At 38.7% G+C, this 25,656-nt stretch overlaps 1 protein-coding gene across 2 annotated transcripts in view; it reads left to right on the top strand.

Moving 5' to 3' along the window:
* The window catches only part of QRSL1 (glutaminyl-tRNA amidotransferase subunit QRSL1), a 32,427-nt gene extending 9,344 nt beyond the window's left edge, over positions 1-23,083 (top strand). Inside the window, exons 5-11 of one of the 2 annotated variants that reach the window (XM_046006928.1) lie at positions 3,719-3,895; positions 7,542-7,717; positions 7,807-7,919; positions 11,546-11,738; positions 12,264-12,381; positions 18,560-18,765; positions 21,262-23,083. In XM_046006928.1, coding sequence (XP_045862884.1) covers positions 3,719-3,895; positions 7,542-7,717; positions 7,807-7,919; positions 11,546-11,738; positions 12,264-12,381; positions 18,560-18,765; positions 21,262-21,482 — 1,204 coding nt within the window. In that variant the 3' untranslated portion in view covers positions 21,483-23,083. The remainder of the gene's footprint in view (positions 1-3,718; positions 3,896-7,541; positions 7,718-7,806; positions 7,920-11,545; positions 11,739-12,263; positions 12,382-18,559; positions 18,766-21,261) is intronic. The other variant, XM_046006929.1, reaches the window with a different exon arrangement.
* The last annotated feature ends 2,573 nt before the right edge of the window (positions 23,084-25,656 follow it).

Genomic DNA, 25,656 nt, shown 5'->3' with positions numbered 1-25,656 from the left:
AGTATTTATCCAAATCTTTTACCCTTTTTTTAAAAATTGGGTTGTTTTTCGTACTGAGTTCTAAGAGTTCTTTTATATATTCTGGATTCAAGTCCATTGTCGGATAAGTAATTTGCAAATAATTTCTCCAGGTCTCTGGCTTGTCTTTTCGTTCTCTGAACATTCCTTTCAAAGAGTGAAAGTTCCTAATTTTGATGAAGTCCACTTCATCTTTTTTTTTCTTTTATGATCAATGCTTTTTGTATCTTTTTTAAAGATTTTATTTATTTATTTGTCAGAGAGAGAGAGATCACAAGTAGGCAGAGAGGTAGGCAGAGGCAGAGGGAGAAAGAGGCTCCCTGCCAAGCAAGGAGCCCGATATGGGACTCAATCCCAGGACGCTGGGATCATGACCTGAGCCGAAGGCAGCTGCTTAACCAACTGAGCCACCCACGCATCCCTGCTTTTTGTATCTTAACTAAGAAATTTTACTGACCCACAGTAACAAAAGATTTTTCTCCTATAAGTTGTATAGTTCTTACCTTTAGACTCATAATCTGTTTGAGTTAATTTTCTTGTATGTGGTGTGAATAAAGCCAAGGTTCATTGCACGTGTCCAATAGTTCTGGGACTATTTGTAAAAAAAGAAAAAGAAAAAAAAAGATTATCCTTTCCTCATTAAATTACCTTGGTTCCTTTATCAAAAATCAGTTGGAATATGTATATATACATCTATTTCTGGATTCTGCCTGCTGATCTGTGTATCTCTGTTTACTTTAATATGATATTGTCTTGATTCCTGTAGCTTTATTTTTTAAAAGATTTCGTTTATTTATTTGAGAGAATAAGAGAGAGTAAGAGAGCATGAGTGGGCAGGGTGGGACGGGGAGGGAGGAGCAGAGGAAGAGTGAAAAGCAGGCTCCCCACTGAAGAGGGAGCCTGACATGCTTGGGAACGTGACCTGAGCCAAAGGCAGACACTTAACTGAGCCTTCCAGGTGCCCCAATTCCTACAGCTTTATAGCAATAAGCTTTGAAGTTAGGTAGTGAGAGCAATTAATTTTGTTTTTCTTTTTCAAAATTATTTTACATATGCTAGGTCCTTTGCATTTCCATAGAAGTTTTAGAATCAGCTTGCTGATTTCTGCAAAGAAGCTTAATGAGATTTTGATTATGATTGTGAATTTATAGATCGATCAAGTTGGGGAGATTTGACATCTTAATATATATCTTCTGATCCATGAACACCTTGTATCTGTCCATTTATTTAGATTTTGTTTAATTTTTCTCAGCGGTATTTTTATGATTTTCTGCATATAAATCTTCTATGTAATTTGATTTATTCCTAAGCATTTCAGTATTTTTTTTTTTTGGATTTTGTTTATTTATTTGAGAGAGAGAGCGTGTGCACAAGTAGGGGGGTTGCAAAGGGAGAGGGAGAAGCAGACTTCGAGCCCCACGAAGCAGGGGTATATCCCAGGATCCTGAGATCACGAGCTGAGCCCAAGGCAGATGCTTAACAGACCGAGCCACCCAGGCACAGCCCCCCTCACAAGTATTTCAAATTTTTAATGCTGGGCGCTTGGGTGGCTCAGTGGGTTAAGCCTCTGCTTTCAGCTCAGGTCATGATCCCAGAGTCCTGGGATCAAGCCCTGCATTGGGCTCTCTGCCTGGCAGGGAGCCTGCTTCCCCCCAGCCTCTCTCCACCTGCCTCTCTACCTACTTGTGACCTCTCTGTGTCAAATAAATAAATAAAATCTTTTTTAAAAAAAGCAATTTTTAATGCTGTATAACATGGTTATCTTTTCAATGTCTAATCGTTTGTTAGTATATAGAAATATAATTGATTTTTCTATATTGGCCTTGTATCCCATGCCCTTGCTAAGCTCTCTTACTGGTTCTAGTTGATCTTTGCAGATTCTTTGGTATATTGTATGTAGATGATCATGTAGTCTACAACTAGAGACAATTTTATTTCTTCCATTTCTCTTTCTTATTGTGTTGGTTAGGACTTTAGTACAACACGGAGTCAAAGTAATAAGAGCAGATATCCTTGCCTTGTTTGTGATTTGGGGGAGAAAGCATTCAGTGTGTCACCAAAAGTGCTTTCTATTCTCCCTTTTATAACTCTTGTCATATTTGTAATGTTTGCTTGGTCTATGCTCCCTGTTCCATAGAAGCAGAGTCTTCGACTCTCTGATTTGCAGTGGTATCTGTTGGCACTCAGTAATATGTGTTGAATGAATTCTCCATGGGCGTAAACTCCAACAAAGATTATTAGGACATTGCCTTGAACAGCTGATCAAAATGAACATAATCAGTGAATGTAAGTGGACATCGTCTAACACTACATGTGATTCCCTGAGGACACACCATAATGTCTGGCAAGGATGCAGAGCAATTAGGTTTCTCACACAATGTCAGTAGGAAATGCAAAATGGTATAGCCATTTTGGAAAATCGTTTGTAAGTTTCTTAATATAGGTAAACATATGATCCAACATTCTTAGTCCTACATATTTGCTCAAGGGAGGAAGACTTATATTTACACAAAAGCAATGGCTAAGGTCTTTCATTACAGTATTTATTGTGGATTTATTCGTAATTGCCAAAAACTGGAAATAACTTAATGTCTGTTGGCTGGTGATTGATTTAAAAAGTACATAAAGAGGGCACCTGGGCGGCTCAGTTAGTTGAGCAACTGCCTTTGGTTCAGGTCATGATCCTGGAGTCCCAGGATCAAGTCCCATTTCGGGCTCCCAGCTCCATGGGGAGTGTGCTTCTCCCTCTGACCTTCTCCCCTTTCATGCCCTCTCTCTTTCTAATAAAGAAATAAAAATCTTTAAAAAAAATTTTAAAAGAGGACAAAAAGAGACTAAAGAGACGATAATAACCAAATGCAGTACCAGACTCGAGACTCCATCCTGTACTGGGAGGGGGTAAAATGCTGTAAAGGACATTACTGGATCGGCTGACCAAACTGGGGTACGTACCGTGGGTTAGATAAAAATACTGTATGGATGTTAATTCTACTGAGATTGATAACTGTACTGCAACTGCACAAGGGAAGACCTCAGTGTTAGGAAATGCACGTGAATACATACCAAAATATTTAAGGGTAAAGGGCCATGATACACCTAATTTACCCTTATGTGGTTTGGAAACAAAAGGGATTTGTATATGTTACAGACACACATAAAGCACACAGATGGCAAAGCAAATTGGGTGATTTGTTAATAACGGGTGAATCTGGGTAAAGGGTATAAAGTTCTTTTCATATTATTTTCATTTTTGCAATTTACCTGTAAGAATGAAATTATTTCAAAACTTTTAAAATAAGTTATTAGTTGACTTACACTTGTCTTAAAACGTCTGGATGAAAGAGGGAATCCTTCAAAGGATTTCGTGTTAACCCTTTGAATGTCTATGACCCTGTACAACTGGAAGACCTTGACTTACAAGGGAAATCATCATAAGATGAATTAGATGATCAACTGGGGTAAAAATCCTCTTTTCTTAACAGACTAGTATTCTCTGCTTTCTCGCACATGCTCGCTCTTCCCATCCTCCACCTCCTCAACCATCTAATTATTGAAGGCTGCATCTAAGCAGGATTCTTGCCTTTTCCAGTTCAAGTTCCAGTGGATTATACAGTGTTAGGCACAGATAATGTAATCAGGAGGTGAAATTTTCATATAAAATGAAAGTTTCATGAAGATATCTTGCTTCACTTCATCTCAGATCTGGAAGCACTGATGGTGTATTTGGACCAGTTAGAAACCCCTGGAGTTATTCAAAACAATACAGAGAAAAGAGGAAGCAGAAGCCCCATGGTGAGAACGAGGATTCAGATTGGCTTATAACCGGAGGAAGCTCAGGAGGGAGCGCTGCGGCCGTAGCAGCATTCACATGCTTTGCGTAAGATGCTTTTTTCTGTTTGTACTATAAAGCCCAGCCAGATACAAATAGTCATAAACCAGCCTCAGAACCCAACAAGAGAGTAGTTCATACTGTGCTATTTTTATTTCTTTTTAGTAAGTTATTGGTGCTCGATGGTCTATCAAAATTGTATCTTATAAATACTCGACTGTACAGTATATGTACTGTGTATTTTATACATTTAACTTCAAGATAGTATTTTAACTCTTCCTCTATAATATCTGGTTTTCTTAAAAACGTGGTTTTGTTTATCTTGCAGAATAAACCAGTGAGCATAACTGAATATCATTTTTAAAATAATTTATTTGGGGGCGCCTGGGTGGCTCAGTGGTTTAAGCCGCTGCCTTCGGCTCAGGTCATGATCTCAGGGTCCTGGGATCGAGTCCCACATCAGGCTCTCTGCTCGGCGGGGAGCCTGCTTCCCTCTCACTCTCTCTGCCTGCCTCTCTGCCTACTTGTGATCTCTCTCTGTCAAATAAATAAATAAAATCTTAAAAAAAATAAAATAATTTATTTGGGTGTCTGCTCACTGATGTTACAAATATTTAGGGACTAAGATACCATGGCTTTAGTTGAGTGCTGCTCAACTGCTAACGATGGTTTATCCTTCACCTAAATGGGGCACCTGGGTGGCTCAGTGGGTTGTGCTTCTGCCTTCAGCTCGGGTCATGATCTCAGGGTCCTGGGATCGAGCGGTGCATGGGGCTCTCTGCTCGGCAGGGATTCTTCCCTCTCTCTCTGCCTGCCTCTCTCCCGACTTGTGATCTGTCTGTCAAATAAATAAATAAAATCTTAAAAAAAAAAAAAAAAAAGAGAGAGGGGCAAGAAATGTTCCTGGTGTGTATCAATAGAATATTTAAAATAGTGTTTTCATAAATCTACAACTAAAAATGGGTGTCACTGAGTAAAGTTTTCTTTTTTTTTTTTTTTTTTTTTTTTAAGATTTATTTATTTGACAGAGAGAAATCACAAGAGAGGCAGGCAGAAAGAGAGGAAGGGAAGCAGGCTCTCCGCTGAGCAGAGAGCCCGATGTGGGACTCGATCCCAGGACCCCGAGACCATGACCCGAGCTGAAGGCAGCGGCCCAACCCACTGAGCCACCCAGGCGCCCTGAGTAAAGTTTTCTTCCCATTTGTTAGGAGCTGACTTGTTCAACTGTCCTATTTTGTATTTGGGGAGAATCCATCCATCATGCTTTATGTTTTAAGTTCCCATTTGTAAAGCATTTCTTAACCGCCTAAAGAAGAGTAAATTAATACCAGTTATTTACTTTTCTTGGTTTCAGTATAAAATTGAATGTGTTTCTTTAGCAGTACTGTGTGTATTTTATTTCTCCTTAATTATCCACTGAAACTAAGCTCTTTCACACACATTGCAACCAATAAATTATTTATATTTTTTAGAGCTGTGGAGATTTAGATTCTTCAGGGGTTTTTTTGTGTTTTTGTTGTGTTTTTTTTTTAAGTTTCTCTGAAATCTTATTTACAAGTAAAACCATTTCATTTTATCTCTGTAGAATTTTATAGCATTGCATTAATATTAATGAGAGCTCTGACAAGTTAGGACTGCAAGATTAGGTACTTTTTTTTTTTTTTACCCTCATCACCCTACTTAATGTTCATCTTCCTGAATGTGCTTTGAGGAGATGGCATTCTGACACATAATTCCTATGGAAATGCAGGTTTTACTTTTACACAGCCGTCAGTGAATCCTAATAAGAAAATGTGTCCTTTTAGAAATTGTGAAAGCAACAACCTGATTTTGTAGCTTATGCGGACTTGCTAAGAAAGACAATCTCATTTGCATTTTCTGTAGAGCTCAAGGGCCATGTGACTGGTAGGAGCGTTGTTCAGTCCAAAGATTTATTCTGGGTATAGTCAAGAGAAGCAAAGACCCAAAGTAACTCCAGATTGAATGGGTCCCAAAGTATCGAGTGTTCTACTTTGTTTTTCCCCCTTTTGGATTTGCTGCTTTTATGATAGTTTTAACAACAGGAAGGTTCTTGGAGTATTATGTACCCACTAAAAGGAAGCAGCTAGAAAGCTTCATAGTGTCAGGGAAAGATATCAAAGGTACACTGTTAAGTGGGAAATAAGTTGCCGAATACTATGTACAAGATGACCTTCTTTCTGTTAAAATAATTATGTACATATATATATTAGTTGCATGGAAGTATCTGCGTGAGTATATCAAAACATAACAGGATTATTAGGGAGACAGTGATAATAAGAGAAATTTCACTTTATACTCCATATACTTTATAACATTAAATTTTCTAGTTGGCACATACACTTTTCTAATCAGAAAAACTTTTTCTCTGAAATAAAGTTTAAAAAAATGCTTAATTATGCACTTAAAATTTACCATATTAACCATTTTTAAGTGCACAGTTCAGTGTTAAATACATTCACATTGTTGTGCAACCAATTTCCAGAATTTGGTTCATTTGCAGAACTGAAACTCAGTACCCTTTAAAAAGCAGCTTCCCATTTGCCTGTCCTCCTAGCCCCTGGCAATCACTCTTTAACCTTCCGTCTCTAGGAACTTAGACTCTAGGTACCTCGAGTGAATATCATTCAGTATTTGTGCTTTTATAACTGACCTATTTCACTTAGCAGAATGTCCTCAAGATTAGTTTTTGGTTTTGTCTTTAATAAGAAAAACATACACTCTCTAGATAACTGAGCAAAGAAATGGGCACTCCATAGTTGGGTAATGCAAATACAAATAAATGCGAAAAATTACTCAAAAATGCACATTAACAAAGATTTTTCGTTATTCAGATTAACCAGCTTTTAGAACTGCTAGTACTCAGTGATGATAATGAAACATAAGCCCAAATCTGATTCACTGCAGTTGGAAATATAAATTGGCAGAGCCTCTCTGACAAGTCATTTGACAATACAGATTAAGAATTTAGAATAATGGGCAGACCCTATGCCTCATTAACGCTACTTCTTCCAAGAAGCCAGCCTAAAAAATAATCAGACATATGGGCAAAGATTTATGTTCAAAGGTGTTTATTACAAAGTAATTTATTATGCAGTTATTCTAGTTGGCAACAACGTATATGTTTAAATAAATTAAAGTACATTTCTATCCGTGATTCTAAATGAGGTAGCGGAAGGTTCTGTGTATGAATTTCTGGGAGAGATGTGTTTAGTTTGTAAAAGCATACTGTAAAACTGCCATTAAAGGAAGGTATAAGGTGTCTGTGTATATACTGACAGGAGAACAGGCTTTAAAATCCTGGGAATCACCAATTGTTATGATGGGATATTGTACATATTTTAAATTTTCAGTAATTTTAATGAGCTAGCAAAATGCTCATAAGAAAAAAAGAGATAGGAAGTTATAATTACAGAATGACCTGAGCCACGAAAGAAAACTTCATTTTAAGAAAGTCTTGAAGTTAATATGTCAAAATGTCAATAGCGTGTTTGCCTTAGGCAGTAGAATATTTTGTTACCTCTTTACACTTCTTCTGTATTTTAGGAGTTCTCTGAGACAAGCATGTCTGACTTTTGTATAACCGGGGGAAATAAAGTTTAAAAGTATATACACTTAAAAATAGATTCCAGATATAATTGGAGATCTTCTAAAGAAAATTCCATTTAAATTCCAGGGCTTTAGGATCAGATACAGGAGGATCGACCAGAAATCCAGCTGCCCACTGCGGGGTTGTTGGTTTCAAACCAAGCTATGGTTTAGTTTCTCGTCATGGCCTCATTCCCCTGGTGAATTCAATGGATGTGCCAGGAATCTTAACCAGATGTGTGGACGACGCAGCAATTGTGTTGGGTATTTATATGATTCCACAGAGTTTCAAAACATTATAAATTTCCCTGTAAAACATTATGTCTGTCATTCCTAAGTATTTCTCCTTACAGGTGTGCTGGCCGGGCATGACCCCAAAGATTCTACCACAATACGAGACCCTGTCAAACCATTTACACTTCCCACTTTGACAGATGTGAGCAAACTATGTATAGGAATTCCGAAGGTAACTCTTCCCTTTTGTTACTTTACAAAAACGCTAAGCAAGTCAAACACAGGGAACAGACTTGGGAAACAGACCGGTTGGCTTTGAATCCTGCTGTGCCACTTTTATTAGCTGTGCAGTCCGAGCACATGACTTAATCTAAGCTCAATTTCCCAATCTACAAAATGGGGATAATAACAGTGCTGATCTCAGAGAGCAGTAAGGCTTAAATTTGGTAATCATCATGGGGATGTAATATACAGCATGGTGACCATAGTTAATAATACAATATTGCATATTTGAAAGTTACTAAGAGAGTAGATCTTAAAGCTCTTTTTTTTTTTTAAGATTTTATTTGACAGAGCGAGAGCAAGTGAGGGAACATGAACAGAGGGAGCAGGAGAGGAAGAAGCCGAGAGTGAGCGAGGGAACATGAACAGAGGGAGCAGGAGAGGAAGAAGCAGGCTTCCCACCGAGCAGGGACCCCGATGTGGGACTCGATCCCAGGACCCTGGGATCATGATCTGAGCTGAAGGCAGGCGCTCAACGACTGAGCCACCCAGGCACCTGATCTTAAAGTTCTTATCACAAGGGAAAAGCAAATTCTTGTCATTGTGTATGGTAATGGATGTTAACTTAGACTTATTGTGATCATTTTTTAATATATGCAAATATTGAATCATATATTGAAACTATCATAATGTTGTATGTCAGTTTTATCTCACTAAAAAAAATGAATCCTGGGGGCGCCTAGGTGGCTCAGTGGGTTAAAGCCTCTGCCTTCAGCTCAGGTCATGATCTCATGGTCCTGGGATCGAGCCCCGCATCGGGCTCTCTGCTCAGCAGGGACCCTGCTTCCCTTCCTCTCTCTCTGGCTGCCTCTCTGCCTACCTGTGATCTCTGTCTGTCAAATAAATAAATAAAATTAAAAAAAAATGAATCCTGTTAAGCAGGGGTCTGTAAACATTTTTTGTAAAGGGTCAGTTGGTAAATATTTTAGGCTTTGTGGGCCATACAGTGTTTAGTGTCACTATTTAACTGCACCTGTCGTGTGAAAGCAGCCACAGACCATATGTAAATGAGAGTGTGGCTGTGCTCCAGTAAAACTTTATTTTCAAAAATAACCGGCAAGGGGCATCTGGGTGGCTCAGTGGGTTAAACCTCTGCCTTCAGCTCAGGTCATGATCTCAGGGTCCTGGGATTGAGTCCCGCATCGGGCTCTCTGCTGAGTGGAGGGCCTGCTTCCCCCTCCCCGCTCTGCCTGCTTCTCTGCCTACTTGTGATATCTCTCTCTCTCTCTCTCTCTCTCTGTCAAATCAATAAATAAAATTTTAAAAAACAAAAACAAAACCAAAAAAACTGGCAAGTTATTATATCTGGCTGGGAGGCTATAATCTGCTAATCCGGGGTGTAAACAACATAGCCCAGAGCCATACCTTGCATAGTAAAGGCTGAATAACATGTTACCTTCTTTACTACCGTCATTAGTATTGCTACTGCATTTATTACAGTAGCAACCGAGTAATTCATGGATGAAGGTCAATATGTTAAATTACTGACCTTTAAACGACTTACTGAGGTTGTTTTTTTTTTTTTTTAAAGATTTTATTTATTTATTTGACAGATAGAGATCACAAGTAGGGAGAGAGGCAGGCAGAGAGAGAGAGAGGAGGAAGCAGGCTCCCTGCCAAGCAGAGAGCCTGATTCGGGGCTCGATCCCAATACCCTGGGATCATGACCTGAGCGAAAGGCAGAGGCTTTAACCCACTGAGCCACCCAGGTGCCCCACGACTTACTGAGTTTTAAGCTTAACAGTGATTGTTTGGATAATTCTTTGTTGCGGGACACTGTGCTGTGTGTCCATTGTAAGATGCTTAGCAGCATCACTGGCCTTTAGCCTTGGAAGCAGCAGTTCCCCACAAACAGCACAACCCCACAAACAAAAATGTATGCAGACATTACCAGACGTCCCCTGATTGAGACAAAGGGGATAAAATTGCCCCTGGTTGAGACCACCGCTGTAGAGAAATACTTTCTTTAAAATTTTCAATTAAGATAATAGCTGTGCCTTCCTTTAAGGATTTAGAGAAAACATAGGTAATAGAAAGAGACCTAGTTTCGAATCCTAGATCCTTGGGGCACCTGGGTGGCTCAGTGGGTTAAAACCTCTGCCTTTGTGTCAGGTCATGATCTCAGGGTCCTGTGAAGGAGTCCCACATTGGGCTCTCTGCTCAGCAGGGAGCCTGCTTCCCCCACCCACCTGCCTGCCTCTCTGCCTACTTGTGATCTCTGTCAAATAAAAAAATAATAAATAATTAATTTTTTAAAAGGGGGGGGGGGCGCCTGGGTGGCTCAGTGGGTTAAAGCCTCTGCTTCTGGCTCAGCTCATGATCTCAGGGTCCTGGGACCAAGCCCCACATTGGGCTCTCTGCTCAGCAGGGAGCCTGCTTCCCTTCCTCTCTCTGTGCCTGCCTCTCTGCCTACCTGTGATCTCTGTCAAATTAATAAATAAAATCTTTTAAAAAAATTAAAAAAAAAAAAAAGAATCCTAGATCCTCTACTTATCTGTTTTGTAGCTTTAGGAAAGTGACTTAACTTGTCCAGTTCTCAGTATTTTTCATTAATAAAATGAAGGATGATAATACCTACATCATGGGATTGTTATAAAAGCATTAAGTGAAGGGGGCACCTGGTAGCTCAGTCAGGTAAACATCCAACTCTTGATCTCAACCCAGGTCTTGATCTCAGGGTCATGAATTCAAGCCCTCTGCTAGGCTCCACAGTGGAGCCCACTTAAAAAAAAAAAAAATGTTCAACCTGAGACCCTTATACAAGTTTCTGCAAAAGCATTAAGTGAGAGAACCTTTGAAAAGCATCAGCATCTTGCAGAGTATCTGATAATGAACATTTAACACATATGGGGTCTCCAGCCATTTCTCTCATCTTTAATATTGTTAGTATTTAATATTGTTAATATTGATATTATTGCTTAATATCTCATCTCTCATAAATAACTAGTATAGTGCTTGTCATGCTGTAAGCACTCTTAAATTAATTCGGTCTCTCTAGCTACCTCCTAGCAATTTAATCAGATTTTCTAATGTACTGCCAAAGGTCCTAAAGTACATATTTGTATAAAACCATCTATACAGATGTTCTAATTTCTGTTTTTTTTTTTGTTTTTTTTTTTAAGATTTTATTTATTCATTTGACAGAGAGAGAGATCACAAGTAGGCAGAGAGGCAGGCAGAGAGAGGAGGAAGCAGGCTCCCTGTGGAGCAGAGAGCCTGATGCGGGGCTTGATCCCAGGACCCTGAATGGAGTGTTTATTGTGTATATATTTACTACCTCAGCATTTCTGGTTCCTACTCCCTCTGTCTTTTCCATGGAAGTGCTCATTCTGACCTCATTTTTCTCTGGACCCAGTTCTGTCATTGCACTATGTCACTGATGCCTGTCACCTCATGTCATTGATGCCTGTCACCTCCTGCTAGATTTTAAACTCCTTTAAAATAGTGATTTTGTTTTCCATGTCTTGGGATCACTGTGCACCAAGCACATACAAAACAAACAATAAATGCATATTGAATGAAAAAAAAAAAAAAAACAGATGTTCTAATTTCTATATCTTGACTTTTTCCAATAAGGAATATCTTGCACCAGAATTATCAGGTGAAGTGCGATCTTTTTGGTCCAAAGCTGCTAACCTCTTTGAATCTGAGGGGGCCAAAGTAATTGAAGTGTCCCTGCCTCACACCCGTTATTCAATTGTCTGCTACCATGTATTGTGTACATCAGAAGTGGCATCGAATATGGCAAGATTTGACGGGCTAGAATATGGTAAGATGGCTGTGTTTGGGATTTTTAAGGTAGTTGTGTCCAACATTTGGTAGTTCTACTTATTCATGACAAAAAAATTATCCCCAGAGATAAGGTTAATGATTTAGACAAGTAAACCAGTGAATCATCTTACCTTTGTCATTTAGCCTTCTGCTTACACTGTTCATCATAAATATCTCTGTATGTTTGGCTTCCCTCTCTGAATTGTGAATATTTTACAGGAATAGTGTCTTATCCTTGTATTTTCAGTCTGTCAAGTGTAGGTCCTGGCACATGGTAGGAGTTCGGTAGATATTTGGATGGAGGGAAGGAATGAGGGAAGGAGGGATGAAGAGGTGAACAAATGAAGTTTCCTTCTTAGTTATTTTCTCCTCTCTCCTTGATTCTTAGGAGATAAAGAAGAGGAGCCACTAAGGATAGTCCCCCAAAATTTTAATATTGGTCAGAAATGTGAATCTGCACTTGCTTTTCAGCCAAAACTTGACTTCCTTTTCAAATAAAATTTATCTCTTTTCTTGTTTTTAGGTCATAGGTGTGACATCAGTGTGTCTACTGAAGCCATGTATGCTGCAACCAGGCGAGAAGGGTTTAATGATGTGGTGAGAGGAAGAATTCTCGCAGGAAATTTTTTCTTATTAAAAGAGTAGGTAATGGGGCACCTGGGTGGCTCAGTCGGTTAAGCATCTGTCTCCGACTCAGATCATGATCCTGGTGCCCTGGGATCGAGTCCTGCATTGGGCTCCCCGCTCGGTGGGGAGTTTGCTTCTCCCTCAGCCTCTCCCACTGCTTGTGCTCTCTCTCAAATAAGTAAATAAAATCTTAAAGAAAGAAAGAAAGAAATAATAAAAGAGTAAGTAATTAGAAATTTTCTCCATTCTTGAACACTCAAGAGTACATTAGTTGCATATCTATCAGGTCTTATTAAGTTGAGATACTTGCTAAAGAAGCAAGTATCTTGCTTATTTGAATTAGAAATCATAACTAAAGACCTATTTATAGTACTTTTAATTTCTGGTTATTCGAATGCAAAAAAAAAAAAAAAAAAGAATGACACTCTAGCAAAATGATTAGTACAGAACTAAGTAGGAAGCACTAAAGAATTTTAGCCTCTTTAAATGTCCCCTGACTATTACTGTTGGCTTATTGTTGTTAGAGACTTAAACAGGAAGTTACATTGGTGTATCTTGAAAAATTTAGCAAATCAATTTAGTCTTCCCCTACATTATGTATCTGTTTGCTCCAAGAAAGAATTCTAAATTACTAGGGCTCCTACTTAGATTGTCTTTAGTATAAATATATTCATCATCTTGTGAATAGAATTCATCTTGCGTACCATCAGGTCTGTTTAAGAGGACATGAGAAGTGTGAAAAGGCAAGAATAATTGTTTCAATGAATAGCTTCCTGAGTTTTTCTATATTCCCTCAAGGACAGAAAGCATTTTGTTCACCTATGTATCCTTTCAGGGCTGATACTTAGGATTACTTTTTCCAAAAATACTATTTGAACAGCCATGATAGAAAACAGCATGGTGGTTCCTCAAAAAAGTAAAAATAGAACTACCATATATGATCCAGCAATCCTACTTCTGAGAATATAGCCAAAGGAAATGAAATCATTATCTCAGAGCATTTTCACAACAGCAAAGACGGGAAGACAACCTAAGTGTCCAGTGGTGGTTGCCTGGGTCTGTGGGTTAGGGGAAACAGGGAGATGCTGTGGGCCAGGGGAAATAGGGAGATGTTGGTCAAAGGGTACAAACTTGTAGTGATAAGATGGATTAGCTCTGGGGGCACTTGGGTGGCTCAGTCAGTTAAGTGTCTGCCTTTGGCTCAGGTCATGATCCTGGGGTCCCAGGGTCAAGCCCCACATCAGGCTCCCGGCTCAGCAGGGAGTCTGGTTCTCCCTCTGCCCCTCACCTTGTTAATAATGTTCTCTCTCTTCCTCTCTCAAATAAGTAAATAAAATCTTAAAAAAAAAGAAAAAGATGAATAAGTTCAGGGGATACAAAGCATAGTTACTATAATTAACAGTATTGTGTTATATACTTGAAAATGCTGAGAGTACATCTTAAATGTTCTCACCACTCACACAAAATTATAATTATATAAGGTGATAAATGTGTTTTAACCCTATTGCGGTAATCATTTCACAACATATACATATATCTAATTATCATATTGTACACCTTAAAATTACACAATTTATTATGTCAATTCTATTTTGGTAAAGCTTGAAAGTAAAAACCTAAAAATATCTGATTATGTTCTATAGACAGAACATAAAAGACTCTTTTTTCCTGTAAATCAAAACTATAATGCAGTATTACCTCAAACTTATTAGAATGGCTAAAATCAAAAACACAAGAAACAACAGGTGTTGGTGAAGATGTGGAGAAAAAGGAACCCTTCAGCACTGTTGGTGGGAACCCAGACTGGTGCAGCCACTCTGGAAAACAGTATGGAGGTTCCTCAAAAAGTTAAAAGTAGAACTATCCAGCAGTCACACTACTGGGTATTTACCCAAAGAATACAGAAACACTAATTGCAAAGGATACATGCATCCATGTGTTTGTAGCAGCATTATTTACAGTAGCCAAGATATGGAAGCAGCCCAGGGGTCCATCAATTGATGAATAAGGTCCTCAATTGATGAGGAAGATGTGGTGTATATACACACAATGGACTATTACTCAGCCATAAAAAAGAAAGAAATCTTACCATTTGCAGTGACACTGATGGAGCTAGAGAGTATAATGCCATGCGAAAGAAGTCATCAGAGAAAGACAAATACCTTATGATTTGCATTCATGTGGAATTTAAGGAAAAAAAAATGAGCAAGGGCTGGGACAGAGGGGAGAGAGGGCCATACCAAGAAATAGGCTCTTAACTATAGAGAACAAACTGATAGTTACCAGAGGGGAGGTGGGGGGGGGGGGGGATTAAGGAGGACACTTGTCATGATGAGCACCTGAGCACCGGGTGATGTTTGGAACTGTTGAATCACTGTATTGTACACTGTGTGGTAATTAACTGGAATTCAAACAAAAACTTTTAAAAAACAATTAAAAAAAATAAGACTTTTCTATATTGGCCAGATGACTAATGATTTTGGAGTAGGAAAAGAAAATGAAATGTTGCTGAGAGGTTTTCTTATAAGCAAAGACTTTCATTAAGTGGAAAATGTTACATTTGCCAGATATAACTGATTTGAGTCAAATTGTGTATCTCAGGGCACAATTTGATAGAGTATCTTGGTCACTGTAAGTAACAGCATATAAAGAAACTGAAGGAGAGGAGTCTGAAAGCGTGGTTACCAGTTGAGGGAATTGACAAAAGGAAGTGAGAATTTCTGCTGGCATTCCTATCTCCTGAGTCAGAGAACTTAAGTCAGCTTTTTTGTTTTGAGGGATTTTGTTTGTTCGCTCACTTGTTTTGTGAGGGGAGGATAGACATGAGTGATAGGAAAAATGGAATTTGGGTATACTTTTTTTTTTTTAGCTTTAAAAAGTCAGTTTATGTGCCAGGAACTATAACAACTCATAACATTTTTTTCCTTCATGTGGTGCCTCAGTTTACAATTTTGTCATTCTTCTATTACCTTTTGTTCAAAAAACACAAATTTATTGAGTTAGGAATCCACAGTTTATTTTTAAAGAACATGAGCCACATTTAAATCTGATTTTTACTGTTTGTCTTCAATTTGTCCTATCTGTTCTTTCTTTTAACCTCTTTTCCTGCCTTCTTTTGTCCTTAAATAATTTTTAAAGAGATTTAAAACAAGAAAAAAAGTCATTTATGTATACCTAAATATTTACTATTTCTGGTGCTTTTTTATTCCTTTGTGTAGATCCAAATATCCATCTGGTGTAATTTTTTTCTCCCTAAAGAACTTTAATATTTCTTACAGTATAATCCTGCTGGCAATTAGTTCTTCCAGCTTTTGTTTATATGTAAAAGTCTTTATTTTAATTTTGACATTTTCTCTCAGTATCAAATTCTAGATTGAAAGCTTTTCTTTCAGTACCTTAAAGATCTTGTTGTGTTGCCTCCAGACTTCCACAGTTTCTGAGAAATGTTGTCATTCTTGTCTTTGTTCCTCTGTGTGTAACATGTCTTCCCCCACCACACACACTGGTTTTAAGACTGTATCGCCAGTGTTCAGGAATTTGACTATGTTGTGTCTCGGTGTGGTTTTCTCCCTGGTTTCCTCTTGTTTAGGGGTTTGTTGAGCTTCTTGGATCTGTGGGTTTATTATTTTAATCAAATTGGGGAAAGTTTTTGCCACTGTTTCTTAAAATACTTTTTCTGACTTTCCCCCCTTCTTCTGGGACTCCTTTCATATGTATGTTAATCTGCTTGATGTCCCACAGCACACTGATGGCTCCATCCTGGGTATTTTTGTTTGTTTGTTTGTTTGTTTGTTTTGTAGTCTTTTTCTCTGCTTCCTTTTGGATAGTTCCTATTACTATCTTCAGAATCACTGATCTGCTGTGTCATCTGCTGTCAGTTGCATCAAGGGTCATTTTTCTTTCCTACTTTGCATTTTTCATTCCTAGAACTTTCAAGCAGTTCTTATCTCCTCGGTTTCTTCATGATACATGTTTTCTTCTACCTTCTTGAACATATGGAACATATTTACAGTAGTTGTTTTAATGTTTTTATCTGCCAATTTGCACATTTCTGTTGTTTCTGGGTATCTTTATATTGATTGCTTCTTACCCCCATAACCCATAATATGGGTTATATTTTCTGCTTTTTTGCATAACTGGGCATAGTGACTTTTATGTTATCATTTGCTGAATTTTTGTTGTATTCCTTTAAACCATGTCGGGCTTTGCTCTGGGATGCAGTTAAGTTAATCAGAATCTGGGGCACCTGGGTGGTTCAGTGAGTTAAAGCCTCTGCCTTCGGTCATGATTCCAGGTCCTGGGATTGAGCCCAGGGTGGCCTTGGGCTCTCTGCTCAGTGGGGAGCCTGCTTCTCCTCCCTTCCCCCCACCCCGCCCCCTCTGCCTGCCTCTCTGCCTACTTATGATCTCTGTCAAATAAATAAATAAATAAATAGTTACTCAGAATCTGGTTGGATCGTTCAAGGCTTCCTTTTAAAAAAGCTTTGCAAGGATGAGTCCAAAATGGCCTTTAGTCTAGGCTAATTTAACTCTACTTTAGGCAGTACCCTTGAAGAATTCTGCCAGATGCCTCATGTATTATGAAGTCTTTCCACTTTGGCTGTTAGGAACGCACCCTGTTTCTAGCCCTATATGAGCTCTTGCAGTTGTTTGACTTTGCAGTGATTCTCTCCCTGGCCTTGAGAATTTCTTCTCCCTACATGCACACAGATCGGTACTCAGCCAAAGACTTGAGAGATCACTCTACAGATCTCTTGAGCTCTTTCTGTGTGCTATTTTCTCCTCTCTGGTACTCCGTGAGAAAATTCCAGTTTTCTTTGCCTCCCTGAACTTCCAGTCCTCGTCCCTAACTTCCTGAAAACTGTCCCCTGAAAACTCTGTGTAGTTTCCTCCTGTCTGGGCTGAGGCCTGGAAACTGCCTCCAGGCATTACGCTGGGGAAATTAAAGGGCTCACTTACTTGCTTCCCCTCTCTCAGAACTCCCTCTCTTGAATGCCTGCTGTCTAATATCTGAAAATGGTTGCTTTATTTTGCCTAGCTATGGGTAAATACTAGGGTATGTTACTATTTACTATGGCAGGGTAAATTCCATTCCTCTATCATTAATGGAAACAAAAGTTCTGTTTTTGAACCATATTTAAAGTAGGAAGAAATTTAATAGAAAAAAACTTGGGCTTGTGTTTGAATAAATTTGAGGTTTGGGAAATGCCATTAATGACATCATTTAAGCCATCAAGTGTTACTGTATTAATTATAGGTAATACCTGCATTTATCTCTCTAGAGACCCTGTGGTCAAATGATAGTAAAGAGATTTGATACTTCTGTAGGATTCTTTTAGAGTAAAAAAAGGGCACATTTTTATCTTTATTATATTTGGTCTTCAGTAAGATGAGTAGTTATATCCATTTTTACAGGTGACAAACTGAAGTTTAAAACCATACTTTTGCCTGCCTTTGTGTCTGGTTCAGGAGGATCCAAAGAGTGCCTTCTTTTTCCCTTTATTTGCATCATTGGTTTATAGTCACTTTTATAGCTGGCTAATTCCTTAATCTTGTCAGTAAAGTAAGTATCTTTTCTTGAATTTCACATTCCCATTCCTGGGGCATGCCTAGCCATAAAATACAAAATTGCAAACACTGTGTACTTTCTCAAGTTTCTGTTTCCTAGTGGCTACTTAGGATGGCACATTAGAATTTTACAAAACTTCAGAATCCTTATAATAATGAATTCTCATTATACTGCAGTTGAAATAAGACATTATAATAGAAGAAGGATTCGAATAAGCCTCCAGAGATCTAAGTTCTAGTCTTTTACCACTGCCTGTCTTCGTAACCTTTGGAACGTCGTTTAATTGCTATGCACTTGATTTTTTTTTTCACCTGAAAATAAAAGTTCTAGTTTAATGATATCCCTCCCTGAAAGTGGATGATATCCAGTTATTTAATGATATCACTATTCTGTGATTGTATGTGTAGAATTGTGTCTAGCAGTGAATTCTGATTAAACTCCTGATACTCAAATTTTTAGAAATAACAGCACAGTTGAACAAAAATCATTTATATGTGTCGTTAGGAACCTTCGTGGTGCCTGCTTATAAAGGTCAGAATCCAGTCATTCTGTAACAAGCCCTGTCTGTGAAAATTGATCCAAAGAAATTTAAAAATCCTTAAAATATCATCTGTTTTTCCGCAGAAACTACGAGAATTATTTCATTAAGGCACAGAAAGTGAGACGACTCATTGCTAATGATTTTGTGAAGGCCTTTAACTCTGGAGTGGATGTCTTGCTGACTCCCACCACCTTGCGGGAGGCAGCACCATACCTGGAGTTCATTAAAGAAGACAACAGGACACGAAGCACGCAGGATGACATTTTTACACAGGCTGTAAATATGGCAGGTGAGGATCCCTTGGGAATGTTCTAGTTTTCTTCAAATTTTTAGACAGGCACCATGGTCTTCAACTTAGGTTCCAGCTAGACTGTTCTGTGAAGGCAACAGCTTGTTCTTCTGGAATGCTTAGGAAAGTGTGTACGTGTGTGTGTGTGTGTGTGGTATGTGCACACACATACTCGGAGTCAGTCTACTTAATAGCATAATTTTAACTTTTATTTTTGGAAATTTTCAAACCTCCGGAGAAGTTCAAAGAATGGTATAATGAATACCAATATGCCCTTTGCCTGGATTCATTCATTTTGGCTTATCTGCTTTCTCCTTCCTCTCTTTCTCTCTGTACACACACACACACACACACACTCACTCACACACTTTTTTTTTTTAGCTGAATAATTTGAAAGAAAGTTGCAACATCATGATACTTCACTCCTAAATACTTTAGCATAAATCTTCTAAAAATGATGACAATCTCCTGCATAACCACAATTCTGTTATCACACCTAGGAAAAGTAACATGAATATAATAATATTCCAGATATAGTCCATATTTAAATTTTCTCAATTGTACCAAAAATGTCTTTTATAAAATTGTTTTCCCCCCGATATATTATATTTATCTTTTTAAAATTTAGAATACCCCAGTTCTCTGCTTTGGGTTTTAGTCTTTGTTTTGTTTTGGGTTTTTTTTTTTCCTTTTGGAACACATCAGATTGTTTTATAATCTGTGTTTCAATCATCAAACAAAACGTAGAAAACTCAAAAGGAGAAGGAAAGCCTATTGTATTTCCCCATATTTTTGCTTACGATGTTCATTTCTTTCCGGTGTATGAAGATTCTTTGTTTTATCATATCCTTTCTGTTTAAATTCCTTTAGCCATTCTTTTAGTGCAGGTCAGCTGTTAACCAATTCCCTTAACTTTCTAAGAACGCTTGATTTCCTTTCATATTTAAAGGTTATGTTCACTGGATACAGGATTTGGGCTTGACATTTCTTTTCTTTAGCACTTAAAAAATGTTATGCTACTTTCTTCTGGACTGCATAGTTTCTGATGAGAAATGCCCCACCTTTTAAAATTTTTGTTTTAATTGACATTGACTTTTTTGAAGAGCCTAGTGCACTTGCCCTATAGGATGTCCCATCCATAATCTGGATTTGCTAGCTTGCTTACTCATGATTGGGAAACATTTCTCCATGTCGGGAAACAGTTAATGTCAGTTTGCTCCACTTTCAGAGACCAAGTTGATCCCTAGTGAAGGAAGTAACTGCCAGGTGTTTTCTGTGTAAAGTTACATTTTTCCTTTGATTAATTATAACTGATGGTGAGGTGTTACTCTGAGATTGTGTGACTATCCTAGTCCCCAAAAATCTTGAACCCAGTTTGAGATCTATTGATGAATCTTACCTGAATTATTTCCTAGAGAATGACAAAAATGCTGATTTTTCTATCATTCTTTGTACATACATTAGCAGTCTTCTCTAAAGACAGTTTGTTTTGTTGGTTTTTTTTTAATTCGGTGTATTATAAACAATTACTGTCATTATTGGTTTTGATGCTGAAACTGTTTGGCCAACAAGAGCCCTTTCAAGTTGCATGTAGCCTTTAGACCTATCCCCATTAATTTCTAAAAACTTCCTTATTTTATGGCATAACAAGATATCCCAGGATCTTTTGCTTTCTTTGCCCCAAATGTGGAATTAAAAACAAGCTACTATTTCTTATCTATCAAACTGGCAAACATTCAAAAGCTCAACAACATACTCAGTTGGTAATGCTATAGGGAAAAAGCATTTTGCTGATGGGAGTTCAAAATAGTACAGCTTTTTTGAAGAGGAATTTAGCAACATCTCGTTACATATGCATTTATCTGTTGACGAAGCAATCCCTATTCATCTGCGAGACTTTCAAGAATACCAAAAACCGTGGGGCACCTGGGTGGCTCAGTCAGTTAAGCGTCCGACTCCTGATTTCAGCTCGGGTCGTGATCTCATGGGTTGTATGATTGAGCCCAGCATCGTTGGGCTTCATGCTCAGTTGGGTTGGGAGGGTGGTCTGCTTGAGATTCTCTTCTCCCACTCCCCCTGCATTCTCTCTCTCTCTCTCTCTCTCAGATAAATAAATCTTAAAAAAAAGAAAAAAAAAGAATACCAAAAACATGTATACCTGGGCATGGTGTGAAATAGCTCAATACTGAAAACACCCTATATGCCCAACCGTAGAAGCATGGGTGAAAAAATTATGTACAAACCACATAATGGAGTGCTGTGCAGCTATTAAAAAAAAAAAAGCAATGAAGAAAGTCTCTGTGAGTTGATACACAGTGATTTCCAAGATATATTGTTAAGTGAGCAAAGGAAGATACAAAAGCATGTGCATATCATATAATTTCTGTCATTTTTTTAAACCTTATCTGTCTTACACCTACTAGCACTAGAAAGCAGAAGTCTCCCCTTGTTAGGGTGGAGAAGTAATCAGCTAATAGGTTTCTTTCTTGTCTTCAGGATTGCCGGCAGTGAGTGTCCCTGTGGCTCTCTCAAACCAGGGGTTGCCAATAGGACTACAGTTCATTGGACGTGCGTTTTGTGACCAGCAGCTTCTTAAAATTGCCAAGTGGTTTGAAAAACAAGTACAGTTTCCTGTTATTCAACTTCAAGGACTAATGGATGATGGTTCATCAGTCTCTGAAATTGAAAAGTTAGCTTCTGTCTCTCTAAAACACTAGTGATAAATATAGCACGCAAATTAAAATAACTTGAAGATTTTATATTCGAGAGAAGTCCAATGATCCTGCTCAATTCCTGTAATTTGGTTCCTTGTCAACACAGTCATTCATTGGAATCACCTTTTAAAACTCTTGTGGTACCGTTAATTATAAATCACCTATCAGCATCTATGAGGTATCCACTAAGTGTAAAGTACAGAATTTTTACATTAACACAGACACACGTTCGTGGAGACTGAGGCATTCTGCAAAAATGTTCATTAGTAAGAACAGCTTAGAGTACAAGTAAGCTTAGGGATAAGCCTCTCAGAATTTCCACATCTTTGTAACCAAAGTGCTAATAAAAGCTATAATTTGTGCCTCCAGAGAGAACGTGAACAGCCAGGCAGATGGGCAATTCAAACGTAGTGGAGGCTGCCTTGGGGTATGTTAAAAAGGCACAAAAACAATAAAATGGGAATATTTGCTTCTGAGTGCTGAACAAAGGAGGTAGAAGAGGCGCTCCGAGTGTTGGAGGGAGTGTTGGAGGAAGTGCGACGTGCTGGGGCCCAGAGTCATGCAAGACTGGGGGTACGCCCCTCTGGGGACGAGCCCAGGTGCAGACGCTCTTGATTACTCTAAATATAGAGCTGCAGTGACTGAACACTTTCTCCTGTTTTGCTAACGTTGAAAATGTGACTTCTGCCATCGCAGAACCCCAAGCCAAGGAACTAGAACAACTCCATGGGACTCATTCTCCTATTTACCAACCACAAAGGAACTCACTGGTGTCACCGAAACATTTGTTGTAACCTAAGAGACCATATTGGACTTGAAGCTTGGGAGGCAGAGGAGCATGATTTTAGTGAGAAAGTTTCAAGATAGACAAGTATATCCAGGATGAAAAACTGGTAGATAATCTGGTGAGGATGCCAAAGATAGGAGGCCCACAGCCTCCTCCCTCACCGCAGCTTTCTCTGTTACTTACGGTTTCCTTTCCCTCTTAGTTTCTTTACAGATGCTCTCTGTTTGGGTCTCTTGAGCCCAAAGGGACAGTAACGAGAATCCATATTCAATTTGAAAGAAAATTTTATGAAAATCATAGATTTCACCACTATAAAGTTTCATTATTGGACTTGTCTTTGCCGGAATACCATTGTCATCTCATGTTGATCCGGTCTTCTAATTTGGCACTTATATACTACCCGATAATTGTAAGTGGGAAGTTGAATTGTTATTTAATAAATTTGCTTTGTTTAGTAAGGAAAAAAGTCTTTTCTAAATACAAAGTACACGTGGGAGAAGTCTAAGTGGCAGAACCTTCTGCAGGGCCACTGGAATGTTGCATGGTGGGAAGTTAGCTTGCCTGTTACTTTCTCATTAACAGTTTTCTCTCCTCCCAGGATCCTTCCACTCCCAAATGGTCTGACAAAGTTTATGTAAAATCTTTCTGTGCCAGCCCCACCAATTTTCTTATAAATCATGACTCTGAATCCCTGAAAGAGGAGGACATTCACAAGAGAGAATTGGGTTTTTTTGTGACAAGGGAAAACCATCTTAGTTTGAAGGAGCTAATATGATGTAAAAGCAAACAATAAATCTTTGCCCCAGTCTTTTTTTAATATGTGTATAATTTGAACTGAATTTTTTTCAAAGGATATTTATGTAATTTCTCTTACTCCTGGGCCTCTCCCTGAGAGGGAGAGGCTGCACTGATGATCTGAATCTGGAAATAGGGAAGTGAAACATTGACTGTTCTCACATAATAATACCCAACTAGCATGAAATGATACCTAATTTGTTTCTCTTTCTTCTCCATCTTCACCCTAAATCTAGTAGATCTCATTTTACCAAATCGCTGTGGGGGAATTTAAGTGGGAAACAGTTTCTGTATCTCAGCTAATTAAGTCCTGAAATTGTTAGCAATTCTGAAAGGCGAGGTTGGCTACATGTGTATGATGAGTTCCTTGATAAGACACAGCAGAACAAAGAGAAGTTAGATTCAACCATAGAAGCATCACTGGAGTGAAAAAATGTGATGAGATCACACAACCTGCCATCCCAACACAACCTAGAGCCCAGGGAGCAAGGGGGAAAGTCAGTGTTCCGTGTTGGCCCCCAGCGTTACTAAGAAACTCACTTGAAACCAGAGAGGCAGAATGTTCTCTTTGGCTCTTAGTTACCAGGTCATCAGGAACACAGAGGACTTTGAGCCGGCTAGAAGAGACAGCCTGGTTCCAAAAAGCTAAAAATGACAAGGAACAGCGACCTTATTAGGAGATCACCTCTTCCTTCTAATGTAGACAAGAAATACCTTTAGGATTTTATTTTTTATTTATTTTTTGAAAAAGATTTTATGCATTTATTTGAGAGAGAATGAGCAAGAGCCAGCAAGAGCAGTGGGGAGGAGCAGAGCTGAGTAGGGAGCCAGACTTGAGGATGGACTGGGGATCATGAGCTGAGAACGAAGGCAGATGCCTGCCCTTTAGGATTTTAGACTGAAGGACTGTGAAGAGCACCAGTAGGCAGAGCTCAGGGATGCTGCAAACTGCCATTCCCTGCTCCAGTCAAGGGAGGGGAGCAAGCTAATGGAATTTTCACAATAGCTTCTATTTTGAATTTTCATTCATTAGCTATTTTTGATCTCCCTCCCTTTCCTCAAGCATCTGATTATCCATATCAAGGTTAAATGCATATTGACTGTGCAAGCCTGGGGTGAGATGTATTCATTGTATTTAGAAGCACCAAAGGACAGTTTAAAGTAGAAGGTCTTGCTCAGTTTTTTCGTGACTTAAGCAGTGCGTACACTAGAACATAAACCTGAAGATTTAATAAAGGCAAATGACATGAGAAAAGCCTAGCCAACATTAAATAAAAGTAATTTTCAGAGGATTTCAGAAGGTTTTTTAAAATTTCTTTTTCTTTACACCTCTTGGACTATAAATCCAGAAGGATTTTAGGCAATTTGTTAAAAACAGTATTACAGGGGCACCGGGGTGGCTCAGTGGGTTAAAGCCTCTGCCTTTGGCTCAGGTCATGATCCCAGGGTCCAAATCGGGCTGTCTGCTCAGCAGGGAGCCTGCTTCCCTTCCTCTCTCTCCCTGCCTGGTTCTCTGCCTACTTGTGATCTCTGTCTGTCAAATAAATAAATAAAATCTTAAAAAAAAAAATTGGCTAAAACAGTGTTCAAAGACCTGCAGGTCTTCAAAAGCCCTCTGTGCTCTGCCAATCAAATGAAGAGCAAGACCAACATGCTCCTTTAAAAACAAAGCCTTCCTCTCTGCTCAGTGGAGAGCCTGCTTCCCTTCCTCTCTCTGCCTACATGTGATCTCTGTCTGTCAAATAAATAAAATCTTAAAAAAAAAAAAAAAAAGCCTTCTGGGACATCTGGGTGGCTCAGTCGGTTAAGTGACTGCCTTCAGCTCAGATCATGATCCCAGGGTCTTGGGATTGAGTCCCACATGGAGCTTCTTGCTAAGCAGGGAGCCTGCTTCTGCCTGCTGCTCCCCCTGTTATGGTCTCAATCTCTCTCTCTCTCTCTCTCTCTGACAAATAAAATCTTAAAAAAAAAAAAAAAATGAAACCTCCCAAAATATGACTATCCTGTATTCCTAGGGGAGAGGGGTGGGGAAAGCTTTTGACAGAACCAAGTTCTTCCTCATGAAACTCAGTTCTGTTCCCATATAGAGAGAGATACACGGATAATCAAAGCCCCAGATACAACATCTTCACTGCAATTATTTTAACATAGGAAAATTTTAAGGTCGATGTTACCAATGACCTGCTCGTATAGCCATCAGGGGAAAAGAAAAAGTCAATGAAGTAGTCATAGGGCATCTAATGGTAACTATTTTCTAAGATAAATTTTTTTGCAAAATGGACCTGCAGAATAATGTGGTAGAATTTGTGTCAGATACTTGTGAAGATGGTAACTGACAATTCTAGCAGAGTTCATTTAGCAGGACCAGTTGTCTATAGAGACCACTCATAGCATAGAATTCATAACTCTGATTTCTGTGATAGGGATGAGGGGTGTATGCATCTAAATCATCCCAAACTGGTTTCAAGTCATTAACATACAAACTAAAAGGAAGCGAGTCTGGAATTCGGAGTTTTAAGACTCAAAATAACAAAGTAAATTCTAATACAGTATTCTCAGAACCATTTTATAGCGTGCATGTAAAACTATATAGAG

The sequence above is a fragment of the Meles meles genome, chromosome 5 (genome assembly GCF_922984935.1).
Source record: "Meles meles chromosome 5, mMelMel3.1 paternal haplotype, whole genome shotgun sequence".
Lineage (NCBI taxonomy): Eukaryota > Metazoa > Chordata > Mammalia > Carnivora > Mustelidae > Meles > Meles meles.
The sequence above is the reverse complement of the archived record's forward strand: the minus strand, read 5'-3'. Positions and strand labels throughout refer to the sequence as shown.